At 43.5% G+C, this 20,519-nt stretch overlaps 1 protein-coding gene and 1 pseudogene across 1 annotated transcript in view; one reads left to right on the top strand and one right to left on the bottom strand.

The window, feature by feature from the left end:
* The window catches only part of LOC139733128 (methionine synthase-like), a gene marked incomplete at its 3' end in the record, with an annotated part of 224,478 nt that extends 203,993 nt beyond the window's left edge, over positions 1-20,485 (top strand). Inside the window, 1 exon segment of the mRNA XM_071643969.1 lies at positions 20,283-20,485. Coding sequence (XP_071500070.1) covers positions 20,283-20,485 — 203 coding nt within the window.
* On the bottom strand, positions 8,919-13,671 carry LOC139733141 (uncharacterized; annotated as a pseudogene).
* Positions 20,486-20,519: the final 34 nt, after the last annotated feature.

Below are 20,519 nucleotides of genomic sequence, written 5' to 3'. Positions count from 1 at the left end.
GGTTCCACCAGCATCGCCAGCGGACCGCGAGCGGGTCCCTCCCCCAGCAGCGATCCGGGGGGAAAGGGTAAGACGGCAGCGGCGAGCTCGGCTAGCCGCGGTGGTAAAGGCACGGGGAAAGCCAAAGGCAAAGCACCGGCGAAGATCACGTCTCCTCCTCCTGTGATTGCACGGAAGTTCGCCAAGTCGGCTGCTACTTCTGAGGTCTCAGACCTTTTGATTAAGAAGCCCTCGATCATGAATGACTCTGAGATAATAGCCAAAGATTCTCGGGCTGTCCAGGACTGCATTCGTGCAGATCCTATTTCAAAGAAGGACAGTCAGGCCTGCATTCGTGCAGAGCCTCCACAGACCACGACCTCGAAGTCGGGACCAAGCGCTAGTGTTGGTGGCTCAAATTTTGAACATCGTCTGAATAAACTGGAAGAGATGCTGGGAAAATTGGTGGATCATTTGCCACTTTCTCATCCACAGACTCGTAATAGTCATGACATGAGAAGTCCCGGAGATGAGGATGATAATCTCCTTTTATCTGACTATAAGTATGACTGCGATCAAGATGATGGGCCTTTTGGCTGTAAACTTACACCAGCGTCTGACTCACAGACTTCTGATTTCAGTGCTGAAACAAACACTGAAGATAGTAATGCTACTCCTGCCTCTGGCAAGAATGTAGCCATCCAGCTATCGCAGCTAAATTCGCAGTGCCTCTCAGCGTGGGGAAACCCTTAGATGAGGAAATTGCTGGGTCGGTATCCTACCTTGTCAGCCACACTCTTGAACAGGCTGCCCTAGAGGAGACTGGTAAGAAGTACACTAGCCCAGAAAACTGTCCACTACTTGACGATTTGGGAGAATCTAAACCCTACTCCCCGGGCTAGGGACCTGAAGCTTCAGCGTATTCAGAGCGCTCTTGCGAAAGGCATCACCGCTTTTGCGCAGACCCTTTCTGCTTCGGAGCTGTCAGAAAAACAGCAGGATGCTCTTGGACTCCTGTGTAGCTCTAATTTTGAGCTGAACGCCTTGAGGAAAGATCTGATAAAACCTGGCTTAAATGCAAAATTTGCTCACTTGTGCAAGCCTCAGAACCCTGTGACCAAACAGCTGTTTGGGGACAACTTGGGAAAGAAAGTTAAAGACATCCAGGAAGAACAAAGAGCAGCAGCCGGTGTTGTGAAAGGCTCAAAACCTTTCTCAACTGGTAACTCCCGTCAGTGTCCATATTCGCAGTCACAGTCTCACTATCACCCTTACCGCGGACAGACGGAAGCTAATTACCGTAGAATGAGATCAGCGGGGTGGACCACGCCAACCGTACAGGCTGGGTCGGTACAACGGCCATTTTTAGGCCAGCGTTCGTGGAAGCCACACACTTCCACCCCGATGACCAGACCCAACAAGGGCAGCGACCGACAGAGCCCTCAATACCGGGGGTTTGCGGGGGCCTGCAAGTAACTGAGCATGTTAAACCAACAGTCTCCTCATCCTCTGCAGAGGTGAGTACATGCCCTCTCCTAAATCTTGCTTGTTCGATGGTGGGTGGACGACTGAAAATTTTCTATGACAAATGGAGAAGCCTGTCTTCAGATCCATACATTTTGAATGCTGTCAAAGGATACAAACTCGAATTTGATCCTAATGAATTCCCTACTGTAAGAGGGAAAGAGTTGTATAACTGATCTCGCAGTTCAGAGCTTAACAGTCAAATAGAGGAAGAGATTTCTCGCCTCTTAGCTAAAAATGTGATTGAACTTTGCGAACATGAGAATGGAGAATTCATCTCCAATATTTTCACGAGACCCAAAAAGAATGGTTCCTTACGAGTTATCCTTGATCTTTCTGATCTTAATACAGGCATCCTTTATCAGCATTTCAAAATGGACAACATACATACAGCCTTGTCACTGCTCAGCCCAAATTGCTACATCGCATCTATTGATTTACAAGATGCATACTATTCAGTTCCCGTCCATCCATCATCGAGAAAGTACTTGCGTTTCTATTGGCAAAGTAAACTGTACCAATACAAGGCCCTACCCAATGGTCTCAGCTCGGCTCCCAGACTGTTTACAAAAATACTGAAGCCAGTGTTTGCCCAGCTTAGAACAGAAGGGCATGTAGTTATGGGTTATCTTGATGACACTTTGATAATTGGGAGATCTAAGGATGCTACCCAAAGGGCTGTTTCAGCTACCACTAAGCTTCTAACAGAGCTGGGGTTCTTAATTCATCCTGAGAAGTCAGTACTTAGCCCAGGCCAAGACCTAGAGTTCCTTGGGTTTCATTTGAATACTAGGTCAATGCACATTACTTTGCCAAGGGAAAAACAAGATGACATTTATGAGGTTTGCACCTCCCTCTTATCCCATGCCACCCCATCCATTCGAAAGGTTGCTTGGGTCATAGGGAAAATATTTGCCACGTTCCCTGCAGTACAGTATGGCCCATTGCATTACAGATATCTAGAGAGAGACAAGGTACAGGCACTTAAGGCAGCTCGTGGTCATTTTGATCAGCCCATGACTCTTTCCATGGAGGCACGACATGAATTGATATGGTGGAAAGAACATATTCATGAGTCATTTAATCATGTTGTCAGACAAAAGGTCGATTTGGAGCTACGTACAGATGCTAGTGCAGAGGGGTGGGGTGCTACAGACTTAATCTCTCACACAGGTGGCAGGTGGACCACAGAGGAAGTACATTCAGCTCAAACATCGGGCATTAATTACCTAGAAACACTGGCAGCTGGACTGGTTCTGAAATCCTTCTGTGCAGATAAGAGAAATGTACATGTCCTATTGAGGATTGATAACACTACGGCTGTTGCCTACCTTAATAACATGGGAGGGCTGAAATCAGAAACGTGCAATCAGGTAGTGTTAGACATCTGGCATTGGTGTATAGAACGCAATATATGGCTGTCAGCAGCTCACTTACCTGGGTGCCAGAACAATGAGGCAGACTTCATGTCTAGACACTTTAATGACAGAAAAGAGTGGATGCTAGATAAGAAAAACTTTGAGAAGATTGTGGCTAAGTATGGTACACCAGTAATTGATTTGTTTGCATCCAGACTAAATGCTCAGCTACCTAGGTACGTTTCATGGTTGCCAGATCCCAATGCAGAGTCAGTTGATGCTTTCACACTAGACTGGGGAAAATTTGCACTCTTTTATGCCTTCCCTCCTTTCTGTTTGGTAGCAAAATGCCTACAGAAAATACAAGAAGACAATGCACATGGCCTGCTTGTGGTGCCAAATTGGCCTACACAGGCCTGGTTCCCTCTCTTGACAAGTATGATGAGTGAAGAACCTTTGATCTTGAAAAGAAGCAAATCCTTGCTGACACAACCAGTATCTATGGCTACCCACCCACTCTGCACTAAACTCGATCTTCTTTGTTGCAGGATTGGCGTTCACAGTTCGAGATAAAGGGACTACAGGACAGGACTGTGGACGTGTTGTGTGCATCTTGGAGACTGTCTGCACGCACACAATATGGAACCTACATTAGGAAATGGCAAGAGTATTGCAGACAGGAAACATTGAACAGTCAGTGCACTGCTGTAGAAAATGTTATAGAATTTTTGAGTTGTCTGTTTCATGTACATAAGTTGAGTTACAGTGCTATTAACTGTGCCAGAAGTGCTTTGGCCTCAGTGGTGCTGTTGGAGAACAGCAACTGTACAATTAGTACACATCCTTTGGTGACAAGATTCATGAAAGGTGTATTTCATTTACGAACTCCGCTGCCACGGTACAACCACATCTGGGACGTTAAAATCGTGTTAGATCATCTCCGCAAAATGCCACCAGCCAGTAAGCTATCTTTGTGTGAACTTACTCATAAGCTGTGTATGTTGCTCGCACTCACTTCGGCACAAAGGGCACAGACTTTGTTCTACATTCATATTGATGGCCTGGTTTGGAAGGATAATAGCGTAGAGATTCATGTCAGTGACTTGGTAAAACAGAACAAGACCTCCGACAGAGTAGGCAGTACGACTACTGGATCACTGACAAAGGGAGACGGACGCCGCTTTTGGATTGTATAATGGCTATATTATTCAATCTTCAATCAAAACAAAGATGCAAAAGAATACATTAGCATTCAGGCATTCAGATGAGTACATCATTTGTTGACAATGTATTGTCTTATTGAATGAGTCACTGTTTAACCAATCAATGAGTGACGGTTTCATAGCTTTCCAAATGAGACCGGTATAAGGTTGTGTCATATCTAAATATCAACCAGAAATGTACATCTTCAATGCATCACAATAAATTCAGTTGTGCCTTTATGCATCTCTTTTATGTCAAAGCAATGAAGCTCATTAATATTCATAAGTCTCTCATAAACTTGATTAAATACCTAGAGCTTCTTCCTAACGAAGATGTTCAGATTCACAAATTAATCTTACTTAACTAAAGTCTCATTCCTTATATCATTTTCACATGAGACTTCTAATCTGCTATGTCAATCATAGCTTCAAAATTTTGTTACATCTGACTTCAAATCCAATTCACTTGCTTTATCATGCAATTTCCAATTACACAATGGGCCTGCAATCTTTATATTTGCTTTGAAGATAATTGCCAGGCATTTTGATGCATTGATTAAACCAAAAGGCAAAGAGCTATGACCAGATAACTTGCTACACAGAGCCCTAGTACTATGCGAGCTCTTTACCACAACCGTGCCAAATCTGACAGCACAGCATAACACTGCTTAATCAACCAATCATGATTAAACCTTTTCACAGAAATGTGTGTGAAATATTGCTTTAATTTCACTCCAAATTGAGACTTTTGTGCTAATGAAATAACTAATTTCAGCATGCAATTCTGCACCTTTTTTACCGAAACTAAATTTCTTTGTTTGGAGGACACTTTCAAATTTCTTAGTGCCAAATGTTCACTTCATGACAGTGACCTACTTCTAATAAGCAATATTTCACCCATTTGTGAAATTCATTCATATTTGTCAACTTTAACTAATATATCACACTTCACATGTACAATTTGTAGCATGTTGTGGGCTACATGTTTATAGCTTCATACACACAATTTCTGAACATAAATGTTCATTGTAACATTACACAATTACATGTATGTAGGCACACATATACACATTCATTTCTGTGCAATACTTTGTGTCTTTGTGCTTAATTGCAACATTACTTAATTTAGATCTTCCTTTTGAAAGGACACCAAAGTCATGTTCTGACCATAGGATGTCAAACCAAAACGAACAGCAATTAGCCTACGACAAGCAAACGTAGGCGATACGCAAGGCCACGCCCAGATTCCAAGCGCACCCGAATACGTAGTTCACACCGTACTGTGCGAACGAAAGTTAATCTGTACACTGCGACACAAAGTTTTGCATCGAAATTTACAGCTTTTGCTTTAACTACACATATCGACACTTCAATGACAATATGTTCGATATTTCATGATTTGAACTCACTCTTTGGGCGGCGTTAAACTCGGCCGGAAACACACATTTTGGAGCGTGTAGCCCCCCTGGAAAACGGACTTCCGACTCAGTTCAAAACGTCATGGCTTCTGAGAAATTCCGACGCTATGGTGTCTTTAATCGATCTGAGCAAAAATCAAAATTTCTCAGCAACCCTTGTTTCAATGAAACACACTACCCCGGCCAAAACTAGGGGTTTTGTAATGTCTATGTCTAATTTCAGACTGATTAACTTTCATACCCTTCTGCGGGGAGAATGACCACTATTTTTGTTATGGGTCTGTTCAGTTCTGAGTCTACAGTTTTGACTTTCACATTCCTGATTTTTCCATCAGGCCCTGGGTAGACATGTACAATTTTGCCTATGGTCCATTTGCCCCTGACCGCCTTGTGATCAGCTACTACGACTACATCTTCAACGCGTACATTTAGTTTTCAGGCATGAGATTTCTCCGCGGATCCGCGGATTTCCGCGGATTTTGAAATTCTGGGGAGAAAATACACAGTCGGGGAAATTTGCGTGATTTTCCTCTTTTTCTTTTTTCTTTTTTTTTGCAGCCACCATATCTCGCCGTGTGTGAATGGTGATTCGAGTGCATTTGTCAGCGGGCAGCTGTGCGATGTTGCATGTTTCATGCGTGAAATGGATGTGAAACGTGCGTGTCGATCAACTTGTAGCTACGGTACTATACTATAGCTTGCAGTGTGGTGTGATATGATGCACACGTGTGTGCGGCTGTAATTGCGTACATTTTATTACGTGTATCATTACTATCAAGGAGCTTCGGCATGCATGCGCTGCCGCAGCATTCAGCGTGATGCGTTGACCGAAAGATCGGTCTGTATCTGTCCGTCGCGGGGAATGTTCCGCGGAGACTGTGTCTCGCTTCACGGATCTCCTCTGTATACGGAGGACAGCGTTATAACTTATGGCAAAATATAAAAGTCCTCCGGACAGACGGATCTTTCTGTCTACGCGATGCGCTGCTTTTGTATCCCGCTGATTACGTTGGCGTGCCCTACATTTGTCATCGTGATTTTGTGGACCGGTGAGAATATTTCTTTCTTCAACGAGAAAATGAAGACCTTCGATAAGGATGTCCTTCGTGTAGCGGATATTGACACAGATGTCTCCAATACAGTAAGTTCAAGTGGCAGTGGTTGGAATATGAAGTTGATCTCCCAGAACCAGTTTCGTCTTCTAACCACGTTAGACCAGCGATTCAATCGACTTCCTCGGCACCTGGAACTTGTGATACATCATCCGCCGCAAGGATTCGCTTTACATTCTGGACTTCATCCAACAATACTTCATTTGCTTGGTCTACATTAGCTGTTTATGGACTTAACCGGGTCTACAAATTGTTGTACCTCCTGTAAGGTATTATAGGCAGTCTAAGGTAGCTGTCGACAGAAAGATCCGTCTGTCCGGAGGACTCTTTTATATTTTGCCATTAACGCTGTCCTACGGAGGGGATCCGTGAAGCCAGACGCAGTCTCCGCGGAACATTCCCCGACGGACAGATACAGACCGATCTTTCGGTCAAAGTTAGCTGTTGCATGGACGTAGAGACGGTCAACAATGCTGAGCTGCATGTATGATGTATTTTCAGCTGTCTTATATACATACATGATTCTCTACTAGTCTAGACTACATTTGTACATGGACCAAGATCAGCATTACTAGTACTTTGCCTGGTCTGCGCACTGTAAACTGTTAATGGACTAAGGTAAAGACAGCCAACAATGGCAATGCTAAGCTGTGATTTATTGTCCCCGCCGAACGAGTTTGAGCAGGGGACTATGAAACGGGCTCCGTACGTGTGTGTGTCCGTGTGTCCGTCCGTCCGTGTGTCCGTCCGTCCGTGTGTCCGTCCGTGTGTCCGTGTGTGCGTCCGTGTGTGATCAAAATCTTCAATTTGCTACTTCTCTGTCATTTATGAGCCAATTTTGATTCTGTTTGCTTTATATGATAGCACTACATGGGAGCTTTGAAACTTCTACACAGAATTTCAGTCGTGACCTTTGACCTTGACCTTTGACCTATATTGTACATTTTGCTACAAAATGCTACTCCTTCGCCATTTCTAACCCGATTTCGATTCCGTTTGCTTTATGTGATGGCACTAGGTGAGGGCTTCAAAGCTTCTACACAGAATTTTGACCTTTGACTTCTTTGACCTTTGACCTTGATTTTTTGACCTATATTGTACATTTTGCTACAAAATGCTACTCCTTCGCCATTTCTAACCCGATTTCGATTCCGTTTGCTTTATGTGATAGCACTAGGTGAGGGCTTCAAAACTTCGACACAGAATTTTGACCTTTGACTTCTTTGACCTTTGACCTTGATTTTTGACCTATATTGTACATTTTGCTACGAAATGCTACTCCTTCGCCATTTTTAACCCGATTTCGATTCCGTTTGCTTTATGTGATGGCACTAGTTGAGGGCTTCAAAACTTCTACACAGAATTTTGACCTTTGACTTCTTTGACCTTTGACCTTGATTTTTGACCTATATTGTGCATTTTGCTACAGAATGCTACTCCTGCGCCATTTCTAACCCGATTTCGATTCCGTTTGCTTTATGTGATAGCACTAGGTGAGGGCTTCAAAACTTCTACACAGAATTTTGACCTTTGTCTTCTTTGACCTTTGACCTTGATTTTTGACCTATATTGTACATTGGCTACAAAATGCTACTCCTTCGCCGTTTCTAACCCAATTTCGATTCCATTTGCTTTATGTGATGGCACTAGGTGAGGGCTTCAAAACTTCTACACAGAATTTTGACCTTTGACTTCTTTGACCTTTGACCTTGATTTTTTACCTATATTGCACATTTTGTTACAAAATGCTACTTCCGGCGGGGACATATGTTACGCACCGCGTAATTTCTACTTTTCCTTGTTTTAATTTTTTTTTGTACCCGTATGAACTGAATCCAGCAAGACGTCACCTGGGTGTACATTACTGTGATTTATTATGTCCTCACATTTGAGTAGGTCCTAGGTATAACAGTTAAGCATACTTTTCCTTCCTTTAGATTTTGCAAGTGTCATTCATGAGTTCAATTATCACAATGTTTCTCTGTAAAATGTACCTCATAACAATAGTAAATTTCAGTTGTAAAATGCATTAAAATGAGTTTTTTCATACCTTGAATTTCAAAAAGTCCTCACTGTGCGAGGGGGGACACCCCCCTCCCACACCCTCCCCCCGCTCGGTCGCTACGCTCCCTCGCAAACTCTCTCCTCTTTTTTCCACTTTTCTCTGTCTCATGCCTGAGTTTTTCGGTGTTCCATTTGCGTCTTGGAACCAACAATGGGAAAACGTCTCTATTCCAGATTTTCCAGAATCCGTTCACTATCTGTTGCACGAATTCTACCCTACGCCTGGGATCTTTTGTTTCTCTGAATGGACCCTGTGCTACCCTAGAAGATGATCTTCCCAATAGTCTATCGTTAGGACACAAATAGGCACCATCATCCGGGTCGTTTGGTGCCCTACAGATTGGTCTTTGATTGATCAAGTTTGCGACTTCCTGTAAGCAAGTGTGTAGTTCGAAAGGTGTCAGAGCTTGATTTCCAATTGTCTTTTTTAGTGTGATTTTGCAGCTTTTCACAAGCGCCTCTGCACACCCGTTTTGGTGGGGTGCTTGTGGTGTTATGAATCTCCATTCTATTCCTCGTTCAGCGCAGAAGTCCTTTAATTGCTGATCATCCCAACCTTGCACCATTTCGCGAAGTTCTCTCTCTGCACCCACAAATTGGGTACCATTGTCACTGTAAATGCAGGCTGGCTGTCCTCTTATCGCGAAGAATCTGCGAATTACTTGCAGAAACTCTGCTGTTGAACAATCAGTGGCTAATTCCAAATGTACGGCTCGAGTATAGAGACATGTAAATAACACCCCATAGTGTTTTGTCGTTTTGTTTCTACCTATCTTTACCTGAACTGGTCCAAAATAGTCGCAGGAACAATAGTGAAACGGCGGTGTGAACGGGGCTACTCTTTCTTGTGGCAAATCTGACATTTTCTGCATTTCAACCTTGTGCTCGATTGACCGGCATTTCACACACCTATACTTGATTGTTTTTGCCAGTCTGTTCACCCCTATAATCCAATATCTCTACCTGACTTTCGCAGCTGTTGAGGCGACTCCATCATGTCCCTTTTCATGGAAATAGCGTGTGATGAGATACGATATTGGATGCTTGTGTGGAAGGAGAACTGGATGTTTATCTTCGTATGACATTGAGCCTCTGTCTGCTCGACCACCTACACGAATTACATTCTGCTCTATGAATGGGCTTACTGATTTCAGCTCCGCGGATTTCAGTTTGCTGTGCAGTGATTTCTGAGCATGTTTGATCCAATATGTCTCTGCGTTTTCCAGCTCACTTGGCATCAACGATACCTCTGCGTCTGAGATGTTGTTTGGATTTTTCTGGACTCTGGATTTCAACTTATGCACGAATCTCAGCACATAAGCAGTGACGCGTACTAATTTTCTCCAAGTTGGAAATTTAGAACAGTCAATCATCTCAATTTCTGTCACATGAAGAACTCGTTTCACTCTACATCCTTCTTCTGCGACTGCAGCCTGATCCACATCTCCACTTTCAGTAGGCCATTGTTCCTCTGGCAAACACAAAAATGGTGGCCCATGCTTCCATCTACCTTCAAGCTCGTTGACACTTACACCCCTTGAAATGTCGTCTGCGGGATTCAATGGGCCTGGTATGTGTCTCCATTGCATGGGGTCTGAGTTAGTCTGAATTTCACCAATTCTTGCTGAAACAAATGGCTTGAAGGCCCTGGCTTGGCTCCTAATCCAAGACAATGCAATCATACTGTCTGTGAGAAAGATTGTTTTTTCTACTTCTGTTTTGAGTTCCCTCATAATGGTTGCATTGAGTCTGGTTGCCATCACTGCGGCTTGTAGTTCCAACCTCGGTATTGTAAGTCTCTTCAATGGAGCGACTCTGGATTTGGCAGTCACAAATGTAGTAGCAAATTGACCGTTGCTGAGTTGCCACCTCAAATAGGCACACGTTCCGAATGCATTTTCAGAGGCATCCGAAAAGACACACAATCTTGGTTTTTCCACTGCTGCGGGCGGGGTTAGACATCTTTCTAAAGCAACTTTGTCCAAATTGCTCATCTCTGCAAACAATGCTAACCATCTGGATTCTTCTTCTGTAGACAACTGTTCATCCCAGCCAACACCTAACTCCCATACTCTTTGCATGTTGATCTTCGCTTTGACTAGGAATGCAGCTGCAAATCCCAGAGGATCAAAGATCTGTGCTACACGACCAAGAACTTTCCGTTTTGTCAGATTTGTTACAGTCTCTGTGGGCTTTACCTTGTGTGACAAGGTAACGGTTTCTTTGTGCCATACTACACCCAACACCTTCTCCTCGTTTGTTGCTTCCAACAAATTAGCTTCTTTCTTTTCCGGTGGGTGACTGTCTTTCAGTTGCTCGTTGGATGACCAACCCTTGACTTTGAAACCTCCTCGTGCTAACACGATATCTAACTCTTCGGTCAGCTGAACAGCTTGCTCTCTTGATGACACCGAAAAGCAAATATCGTCCATGTAAGTGTCGTTTCGGATAATGCTTGCTGCTTCCGGATAAGAAATTTGACTTTCTTCTGCTGTCTTGTGTAGCGCTATCTGAGCCATTGCTGGTGATGGTTTGTCTCCAAATGTGAACACCGTTTTCACATACACATCTGGCTGCCTGTCTGCCTTCATATTTCTCCATAGATACCTGTGAACATGCTGGTCCCGCTCTGGAATGAGTACCCTATGATACATCTTTGATATGTCACCGATTACTGCTACTGCGCTTTCCCTGAAACGAAGAAGTACTCCCAGCATGTTATTTAGCAGGTCTGGTCCTTTCAGCGAATAATCATTCAACACATGTCCCTGAAAGTTTGCTGATGCATTGAACACGATTCTCACAGGCATGCTCTTTTTTTCTGGCCGGATGACAGCATGATGTGATACATAATGTATAGGCCCCTTGAATGTAGACAATTCCTCTTCAGACAGCTTGCGTGAAAAACCCATTTCCACCATTTCGTTCATCTGTTCATCATACACCTTTACATAGTCACTATTTCTTGCTAGTCTTTTTTCAGTTGACTGTAGAATTTTCTCTGCTTGTACGTGATTGTCTGGCAGCTGGTTAGGGTCCATTCGCCATGGGTACGGAGTCATCCACTGGTTTCCTTTCTTTTCACACGAGTTGTAGATGATGTCATACTTGTCCTTTTCTGTTTTGCTCATGTTACATGTTGATGGTTTGCAATCACAGGTGTGCTGCACCCCCATGGTTTCCACGTTCCAGAAATCTGACAGGTCCACTGGTGATGCGAGTTGAACGTGAAGTACCCTGCCAGCAGACGAAGACCGGGTGGCTCCGAACACAACCCAACCTATGGGAGACTTTCTTGCTATTATAGGCCCTGCTTGACGTGTTTCACCTGCGTGCATATTTGCATGATCTATGCCTATCAACAGGTCAATTTGACCCCCACTATGGTGTAAATTTTCAAGATTGATCTTCAACGCTTTCGAAACAAGGATTAGATTCACTTCATTTACATCACTGATAGAAGGCAAAGCTACTGCCCTGATGACAAAGGTTTGAGATTTATCATCAAGTCCTCTTACTGGTACCTTATACATGTTAGTTTCATTTACTGTTTCTTCTTCACCTCCTATTTTCTTTACTGTTATGCAAGTTCTTGTCCCTTGGAGGTTAAGCTGATCCGCCATAGCTTGATGTGTGATGCTGACTTGGGAACCGGTATCCAGCAGAACGTTTCCCACAGCTGTGCATTGATTACCTATTATTCTTGCTTGCAGAACTGGAAGGAGTGCCTCTTTCTGTAGTGCCTCATCTGCTACGAGAGAGACGTTGGATGCTACTGTCACGTTGGCCCTTTGTTCCTGTACCTTTTCTTCAGAATGTAGGAGAGGATGGTGATAATATTTGCATTGGTTCTCAGTACATTGTTTTCTCCTCCTACAAGTGCTCATTCTGTGATCACGTCCTGCTTTCTTGAGACAGCTTAAACAGGCGTTGTTGTCTTTCATTAACTTGAGTCTTTCTGGTTGCTTCATTGCGAGAAGTTTCTTGCATTGATCTACCCAATGTGTGTCTGTCTGACATAACCAGCATTTTGGCGGAAGCTTTTGCGGTAGAGGCGACTCTGACTTGTCAGTTTTGATGTGGTGGATTTGGTGACTTGACTTCGATCTGACAGGTGCTGTTGCTCGGATTCTTGCAGTCATCTCTCCTGTCATCCAGTCTATGAGCGTTGAAACTGTTGGTTCTGGATCTTCCAGTGAATTAAGGTGTCTAAACCAAACTTTCTTGTCCTCCATATGGAGCTTCTTTTCAATTACTGCCAGCATTTGAGCATTGTCTATGTCACCTGCACGGCCAACATCTTTCAGCGTGTTGTAGCTACGTAGGACTAGCTGAGTTAACTCACAGAACCGGGCATCTTCTCCTTCTCGTAGTGGACGAAATGCACTAATGTCATTTATTACTGCATCACTTAAAAAATGCTGGTCCCCATACACAGCATCAAGGAGCTTCCATGCTGCTTTCTGGTCGCTTATTCCCCTCAGTATTTCTGCTGGTTTGCCTTCTAAACAACTGCGGAGTAGGGTGATAACATCTTGATCTGAGTACGACTTGGAAAGATGCAGAAAGTCTGCCTTGAAAATGTTGTATTCCCTAACTCACCTTTGAATTTTGGTAATTTCAGTTTTTCTATCCTGAAGTTTGCTGTTGTTGGTACTGATGAACTGGGAGGGGGCTGTGTTTCAGGAGGGGGAGATGCTGATGCTGATGCTGTTGCTGTTGCTGGTTGCTGCTCTAAAAACTGGTTGCATCTGATTTGTAGCTTGATGAATTCACTATGCACTTCCTCCATCCATTCTTCTTCTGTTTCAAACTGCTTATCATCTTCAATAGTTTCTGCAAACTGTTCATGTGCAGTTTGAACTTGGTCAAAGGCTGACTGCGCCTGCTTAAATGCTTCCTTCACTTCACTGGCTGGCCGGCTGGCATCTATGACTGCGGTTACGGCGTTGCTACACCTAGTGAACCTTCCTTTGGCTCCACGGCGTTTGAGTTTCAAGGTTTTCTCATCCATCTTAGCGGTAGTGAAGAACTGAAGCGGTAGTGAAGAACTGTAGACTGCTCGGTGGTGACCCCTGGTTACCTCAGAAATGAATTGTTGGATCACTGACAAAGGAAGACGGACGCCGCTTTTGGATTGTATAATGGCTATATTATTCAATCTTCAATCAAAACAAAGATGCAAAAGAATACATTAGCATTCAGGCATTCAGATGAGTACATCATTTGTTGACAATGTATTGTCTTATTGAATGAGTCACTGTTTAACCAATCAATGAGTGACGGTTTCATAGCTTTCCAAATGAGACCGGTATAAGGTTGTGTCATATCTAAATATCAACCAGAAATGTACATCTTCAATGCATCACAATAAATTCAGTTGTGCCTTTATGCATCTCTTTTATGTCAAAGCAATGAAGCTCATTAATATTCATAAGTCTCTCATAAACTTGATTAAATACCTAGAGCTTCTTCCTAACGAAGATGTTCAGATTCACAAATTAATCTTACTTAACTAAAGTCTCATTCCTTATATCATTTTCACATGAGACTTCTAATCTGCTATGTCAATCATAGCTTCAAAATTTTGTTACATCTGACTTCAAATCCAATGCACTTGCTTTATCATGCAATTTCCAATTACACAATGGGCCTGCAATCTTTATATTTGCTTTGAAGATAATTACCAGGCATTTTGATGCATTGATTAAACCAAAAGGCAAAGAGCTATGACCAGATAACTTGCTACACAGAGCCCTAGTACTATGCGAGCTCTTTACCACAACCGTGCCAAATCTGACAGCACAGCATAACACTGCTTAATCAACCAACCATGATTAAACCTTTTCACAGAAATGTGTGTGAAATATTGCTTTAATTTCACTCCAAATTGAGACTTTCGTGCAAATGAAATAACTAATTTCAGCATGCAATTCTGCACCTTTTTTACCAAAACCAAATTTCTTTGTTTGGACACTTTCAAATTTCTTAGTGCCAAATGTTCACTTCATGACAGTGACCTACTTCTAATAAGCAATATTTCACCCATTTGTGAAATTCATTCATATTTGTCAACTTTAACTAATATATCACACTTCACATGTACAATTTGTAGCATGTTGTGGGCTACATGTTTATAGCTTCATACACACAATTTCTGAACATAAATGTTCATTGTAACGTTACACAATTACATGTATGTAGGCACACATATACACATTCATTTCTGTGCAATACTTTGTGTCTTTGTGCTTAATTGCAACATTACTTAATTTAAATCTTCCTTTTGAAAGGACACCAAAGTCATGTTCTGACCATAGGATGTCAAACCAAAACAAACAGCAATTAGCCTACGACAAGCAAACGTAGGCGATACGCAAGGCCACGCCCAGATTCCAAGCGCACCCGAATACTTAGTTCACACCGTACTGTGCGAACGAAAGTTAATCTGTACACTGCGACACAAAGTTTTGCATCGAAATTTACAGCTTTTGCTTTAACTACACATATCGACACTTCATTGATAATATGTTCGATATTTCATGATTTGAACTCACTCTTTGGGCGGCATTAAACTCGGCCGGAAACACACATTTTGGAGCGTGTAGCCTCCCTGGAAAACGGACTTCTGACTCAGTTCAGAACGTCATGGCTTCTGAGAAATTCCGACGCTATGGTGTCTTTAATCGATCTGAGCAAAAATCAAAATTTCTCAGCAACCCTTGTTTCAACGAAACAACTACAATTGAAGAGTATCCTTCCAAGAAGAGACTCTGTGTGGTACGCTACCTGAAAAAGTACATTGAGCATACAAAAGTGATGAGGGATACGGAAAGGCACCTGTTCATATGTTATAGGAAACCTCACAAACGAGCCAGTAAGCAAACCATCTCCAGGTGGATAAAGGAGACAATGAGTGCGGCGGGTATCGACACTAGAATTTTCAAACCGCATTCTACAAGGGCTGCAGCAGCCTCTACTGCAAAGACAGCAGATGTGCCCATAGCGGACATTCTGAAACAGGCCGGATGGTCTAACGAGGAAACCTTCAACAGGTTCTATGATAAGCCATCGATCAGGGCAGGACCTACATGTAGGTTCTCCATGGCAGTACTGGATAATCATTGAAGAGAAAGGGTATTATTGGTGAGCTACTATGTCATTCTTATCACCATACATTGCTTGGTTTTTACAGAAATGCGACCACTTGCTTCAAAATCTCATATTAACGAACAACGGAGATTACGAAAAATAATAAATAAATTAAACGAGAACTAACCTGTTTGAAGTTTGATTTTTATTATTTGAGTAATAGGAGTGTGAGTTAATATGCCCTCCACTCCCACCCTCAATTCAAACTTCAAGGTAATGTTCTTACTCCGTCAATTTATTTCCAGATTTTGGGATTGTGACAGTGGTCGCATTTCCTCTTGGAACAGGCAAATCTCACTTGACCCAGTTGGGTCTTCGGTTCAGTTCTCTCACCTAAGTTTGACATTATGTATTAGACGTCGGAAGACAGTCCAATTTCTTAGGTGGAGATTTGCCTGGGCGACGAATATCGACTGCGCATGCGTACGAGTGGGATCTCATATTAACTCACACTCCTATTACTCAAATAATAGAAATCAAACTTCAAACATGTAAGTTCTCGTTTAATTTATTTATTTAGATTTATATCCACAGGCAATGATTACCCAGAATCAATGTGGGAACATCAGGGGAACATTTGATCTGCCTCATGATGAACTCTTACCTCTGGCTTTATAATGCATTATCCTTCAATGCTGCCCTCCGTCTCGCAAAATAAAAAAAGAGAAAGCAAATAAGGCTGCACTGATGTGTCCTAGGGTGTGTTCGAGCGCTCTCCTAAAGCGAACTGTACCGTACCGTACCCGCGCCAGAGGAGTGCTCAAATGCTCATAAAGTGTACCATGTACCGTACTGTACTGAGCCAAAAGTGGACCACTTCCCGATGTGCTCCAAAAGCGTAACAAAAGTTCGCTGTAAAGCATGCGCATATCATGCGCATACGTCACAATGCAAAGACATCATTCTCTTTGTTCGGGACAGCTGTAAGTAGTTCAAGCGCCAGGTGGATGACATTCTTGCTACAAAAATGTGTGACCTTTTCTAAAAATAGGGAGCTTTAGATTTGCTGCGCGGACGTTTGAGACAATGCTTGAGCTGGATGTTCTCCTCTTCCCTGCGTCGTGCTGAAAAAGTAGCTTTAGATTACGCCGAGACGCAGCGTATAAAAAATAAAATGGCGCCTCCATATGATCGGTGCATGAAGTATCTCTCTACGTCGTGAACTAAGCGGACGTAAAAACAGCACAGAACGCGTAGTGAAAACTCAGCCGCGCGAGCTATAAATAGATCGCGTCTGATACGCGATTCTGCGCATGCTCAGACCAGGTTTTTTCCCTCTGAACATTCCCGTCACCAAAATCTAAAGCTCCCTAATAACTCGTTAGGTACGCTTTCTCAATAGAGTGCTCAAACGCTTCAAATCTGGCATAGTTTGGTACGGCACGCTTTGGTTCAGTTCGCTTTGGTTCGCTTGAGAGCGCTCGAACGCACCCCTACATCACCCCAGACCCCACCCACTACTGCCCTATAAAAGCTTCCTGACAGTAGACATGCTTCGTCTTTTCTTTTGCAATTGTCCCTCCATGTCTCATGTTTTTTAGAGCCCTTGGTGCTTTCACCTTTTCCAAGGCCCTAACATAGTTTTTCAGGTGAGATTTTACCCTTTTGTAAGCTTCTAGGCTCTAGTGATATTGCTGGGACTGGTTTTAGAGGCCCCCAAATCAAGAATTTTGAGCAAAAATGTCATATATTTGTGATTCCAGTATGTCCTTGCTATGGCTACTACTTAGTCCCATATGTGCATTTCTGCGTTTGCATTTTCAGGTGGCTGTTGTAAAGACCTTTGTATTGACGGGCTGCAAGTTTAATTGATTTTTAAAAGTTTTTATTTCACTTTCTGTAGACCTTTGATCTCTGCATTTGGGTTCCTCTTTATGAAAACCCCACATTTTAGCTCCCAAACTCTCCTACATGTTGTACCAGTACCGGTACTTCTTTTCAGGCTGGGTCTGGTAGGCTATCAGCAGCAAACCTCTAGTTTTGTTATGCATATATGGATAGCAGTGGTAACTGCCATGGAGTAGCCATGACTTTCCATAAGTCCTGAACATCACTCAAATGTTTGTAGTTACAGCCTGTACCTTTAGTAGGCCTGTGGGTATATCCTTTTGCTTTCTTATCATGGAAAGGAAACAAAAACAACCCTATCCTGTGAGGCAATCAGTGGCACAGCCTCTGATGGTTGTCATGCAAATACAGAAATACAGATCGCAGGTTCTTTGGGTAAGCCTTTGGACCTAATCTTTGGTTTTCAAGTAATCACACCAAAAAAAAAAAATATTGCTTAAAACCCAAGTCCTCACACCCCCCTAGATCTACTTTAATTCAAGCTTGGTCTGGTAGACTTTCACTGGCACTACCTCCATTACCTTGTGTCCCCTGCATCCATTTCCCCTGACTCGGAAGGAGTTTCTCCTTCCTCCCATGATTCGAAGGCTGGTATGTGGGGTCTATCCCTCCCTACCACGGCCAGCCTGGATTCGACGGCTGGGGGGGGGGGGGGCAGAGTTGGTTTCTGATCCTAAATTCCAGGAAGTCACGGCTGGACTGTTTTAAACTTTTTGTTAACATGAGACTTCTTGAGCTCTGTATCCATCAGCAGCACTAAATTAAGGCCCCTTCCGCTTAAATTTCCTCAGCCTATCGCGACCCCATGTTGTACCCGGTTCTACCACCGGGGTCTTGAGTGCCGGCCCCACCCTCCCGGCTTCTGCTCCCTTGCTCGCCTTCGCGAGAGACGGATCAGAGCTCAGTGGTCCTCCCTCCTTCCCCAACAGGGGGACTGGGATTGAGGTCTAGCTACCCCATGCATGCCCTGTCATCTAGGGGGTTTTCCCTCCTCTGATCAGCGTGCGCAAGCCTTCACAATGCATTTAGACCCTGTGCTGGCCTGCGTGCATTGTGATCGCCCCTCTGCTCCTCCTGGGCAGCTACTCCAGTGGCCCACAGGGGATGCTCAGGTGCGGCGGGCTGCCCTCCCCTTGCCCCAGCCCCTCTGGTACTTCACACCTTTTGAACTCCTGGGGCCCCCACCCCTCTGCGCCTTCAATTGCCCCCTCCCTCAGTCGGTTTCCCCAACTGAGACTTTCGAGGCCCAGTCTCAGCGCTTTGTGCGTATGGCTCCTCCATTGAGGAGAGCTTAGCAACTAATCTCTTTGTTGTGGGACAGGAGGCAGGGATGTTACTATGCCATTTAAAGCTTGGTAGCACCTACCCCACTGCTGACACATCACCAGGGGAGGCTTCCACTGCTGGAACTGCTTGCTCCCCCCTCCCCCCCCCCTTACTCCAGAAGATGCCTTAGTAGAGATAACTACTATCCTTTGGTAGTAGTTTTTGTATTCAGTTGTTTAATGTTAGAGGAATTATATGAAATATTCTTACGCCTCAATTGGTGTTTCTGCACTTCTGTTTGCTGAAAAGGTATACTACATACTGCATTTCTTTTATAAAACATCAACAAACACACCCTCCTTACAGTCTTTGCAGTACTGTAATGCTTCTGTCTAGTCTGGCATCCTAGGCTCAGGCATCTGTCTTCCGACAGAATATGCTCATGCATTTGTGCTGTGCATCGCTCAGTCGTCCTTTTTGGCATATGAGGGGAGGTGAGCAACTTCTACAGAGCGCCGTAGAAGTGCTCATCGAATGCTTGGCTGTGGGGGTATCGCAATCTACCCCCAATGCGCACATACTTTGTGTGTAAACCAGTTTGGGGGTAGGTCTTATGTACTTTGGTACAAAAGTCCTTCCTCCTTTCAGTTGGTCGGGCACTTTTTTGTCCTCAAGGCAACTTGAGTTAAAGCTGGTCCAATTGGACTTTTTATTGAATACATTTTCTAATAAAATGAACTTCTTGAATTGACCAGGTGACCAGATTGGTCCTTTTCTCTATTCTTTGGGAAGCATCCCTGTGTTGTTTTGCCATAATTGCATTAACAAACCTTGGTCAAATATTTTGCTTGCTTTCAGATTTGAGTACTGGCAAGCAGTTACAGTAGGATCATTTGAATAATCATTTGTGACCCGTCTCTTGAAAAGCAGCCACAAGTCACTGGCACCACATCCAAGAAAAATCAGTTATTATTTGAGGTACCAATAGAAAAATCAAAATGTTGATCTTTTATTGATTGAAAACCGTAGAGTTTTATCTACCACTACCTCAAATTTCAAGGTGTCGTGCTTACCAGAGAAGTGTGAAATATTCGATTATTTGCAGGCATTTTTTTGGGGGGGCTTGTCTATTTTTGCTGCACAGCTTGAGCAAGGGCTTCGCGTGGTGATTTCATAAGCTCTACCCCCAGCAACTGCTCAAAGCTGTTTGGCTGGTGATGACGTATTTCACTGAAGTTGTTTATTACCCAAGTGCAAGTTACAAAGCATGATTTATTGTAAATGCAAAATGTTACTGTTTCTATTGAAGAGTCAAGTCTATAGGAGTCAAGATTACACTACTTTCAATTTCTTCAACAGATATTGTTGGCTTGTCTGGGCTAATCACGCCCTCACTTGATGAGATGATCCATGTTGCCAAGGAGATGGAGAGGCTAGGCTTCAAGATTCCACTTCTGATAGGGGGTGCTACCACCTCCAAGACTCACACTGCAGTGAAGATAGCCCCTTGCTACTCCTCCCCAACTGTCCATGTGCTGGATGCCTCAAAGAGTGTTGTTGTGGTAAGATTGTTTTGTAATTACAAGATATTGTGCA

This window comes from Diadema antillarum, unplaced genomic scaffold, assembly GCF_040938485.1.
Source record: "Diadema antillarum isolate AM-2024a unplaced genomic scaffold, OU_Dant_1.0 seq00000461_RagTag, whole genome shotgun sequence".
NCBI classification, from domain to species: Eukaryota; Metazoa; Echinodermata; class Echinoidea; order Diadematoida; family Diadematidae; genus Diadema; species Diadema antillarum.
This window is presented reverse-complemented; position numbering and strand designations above follow the sequence as displayed.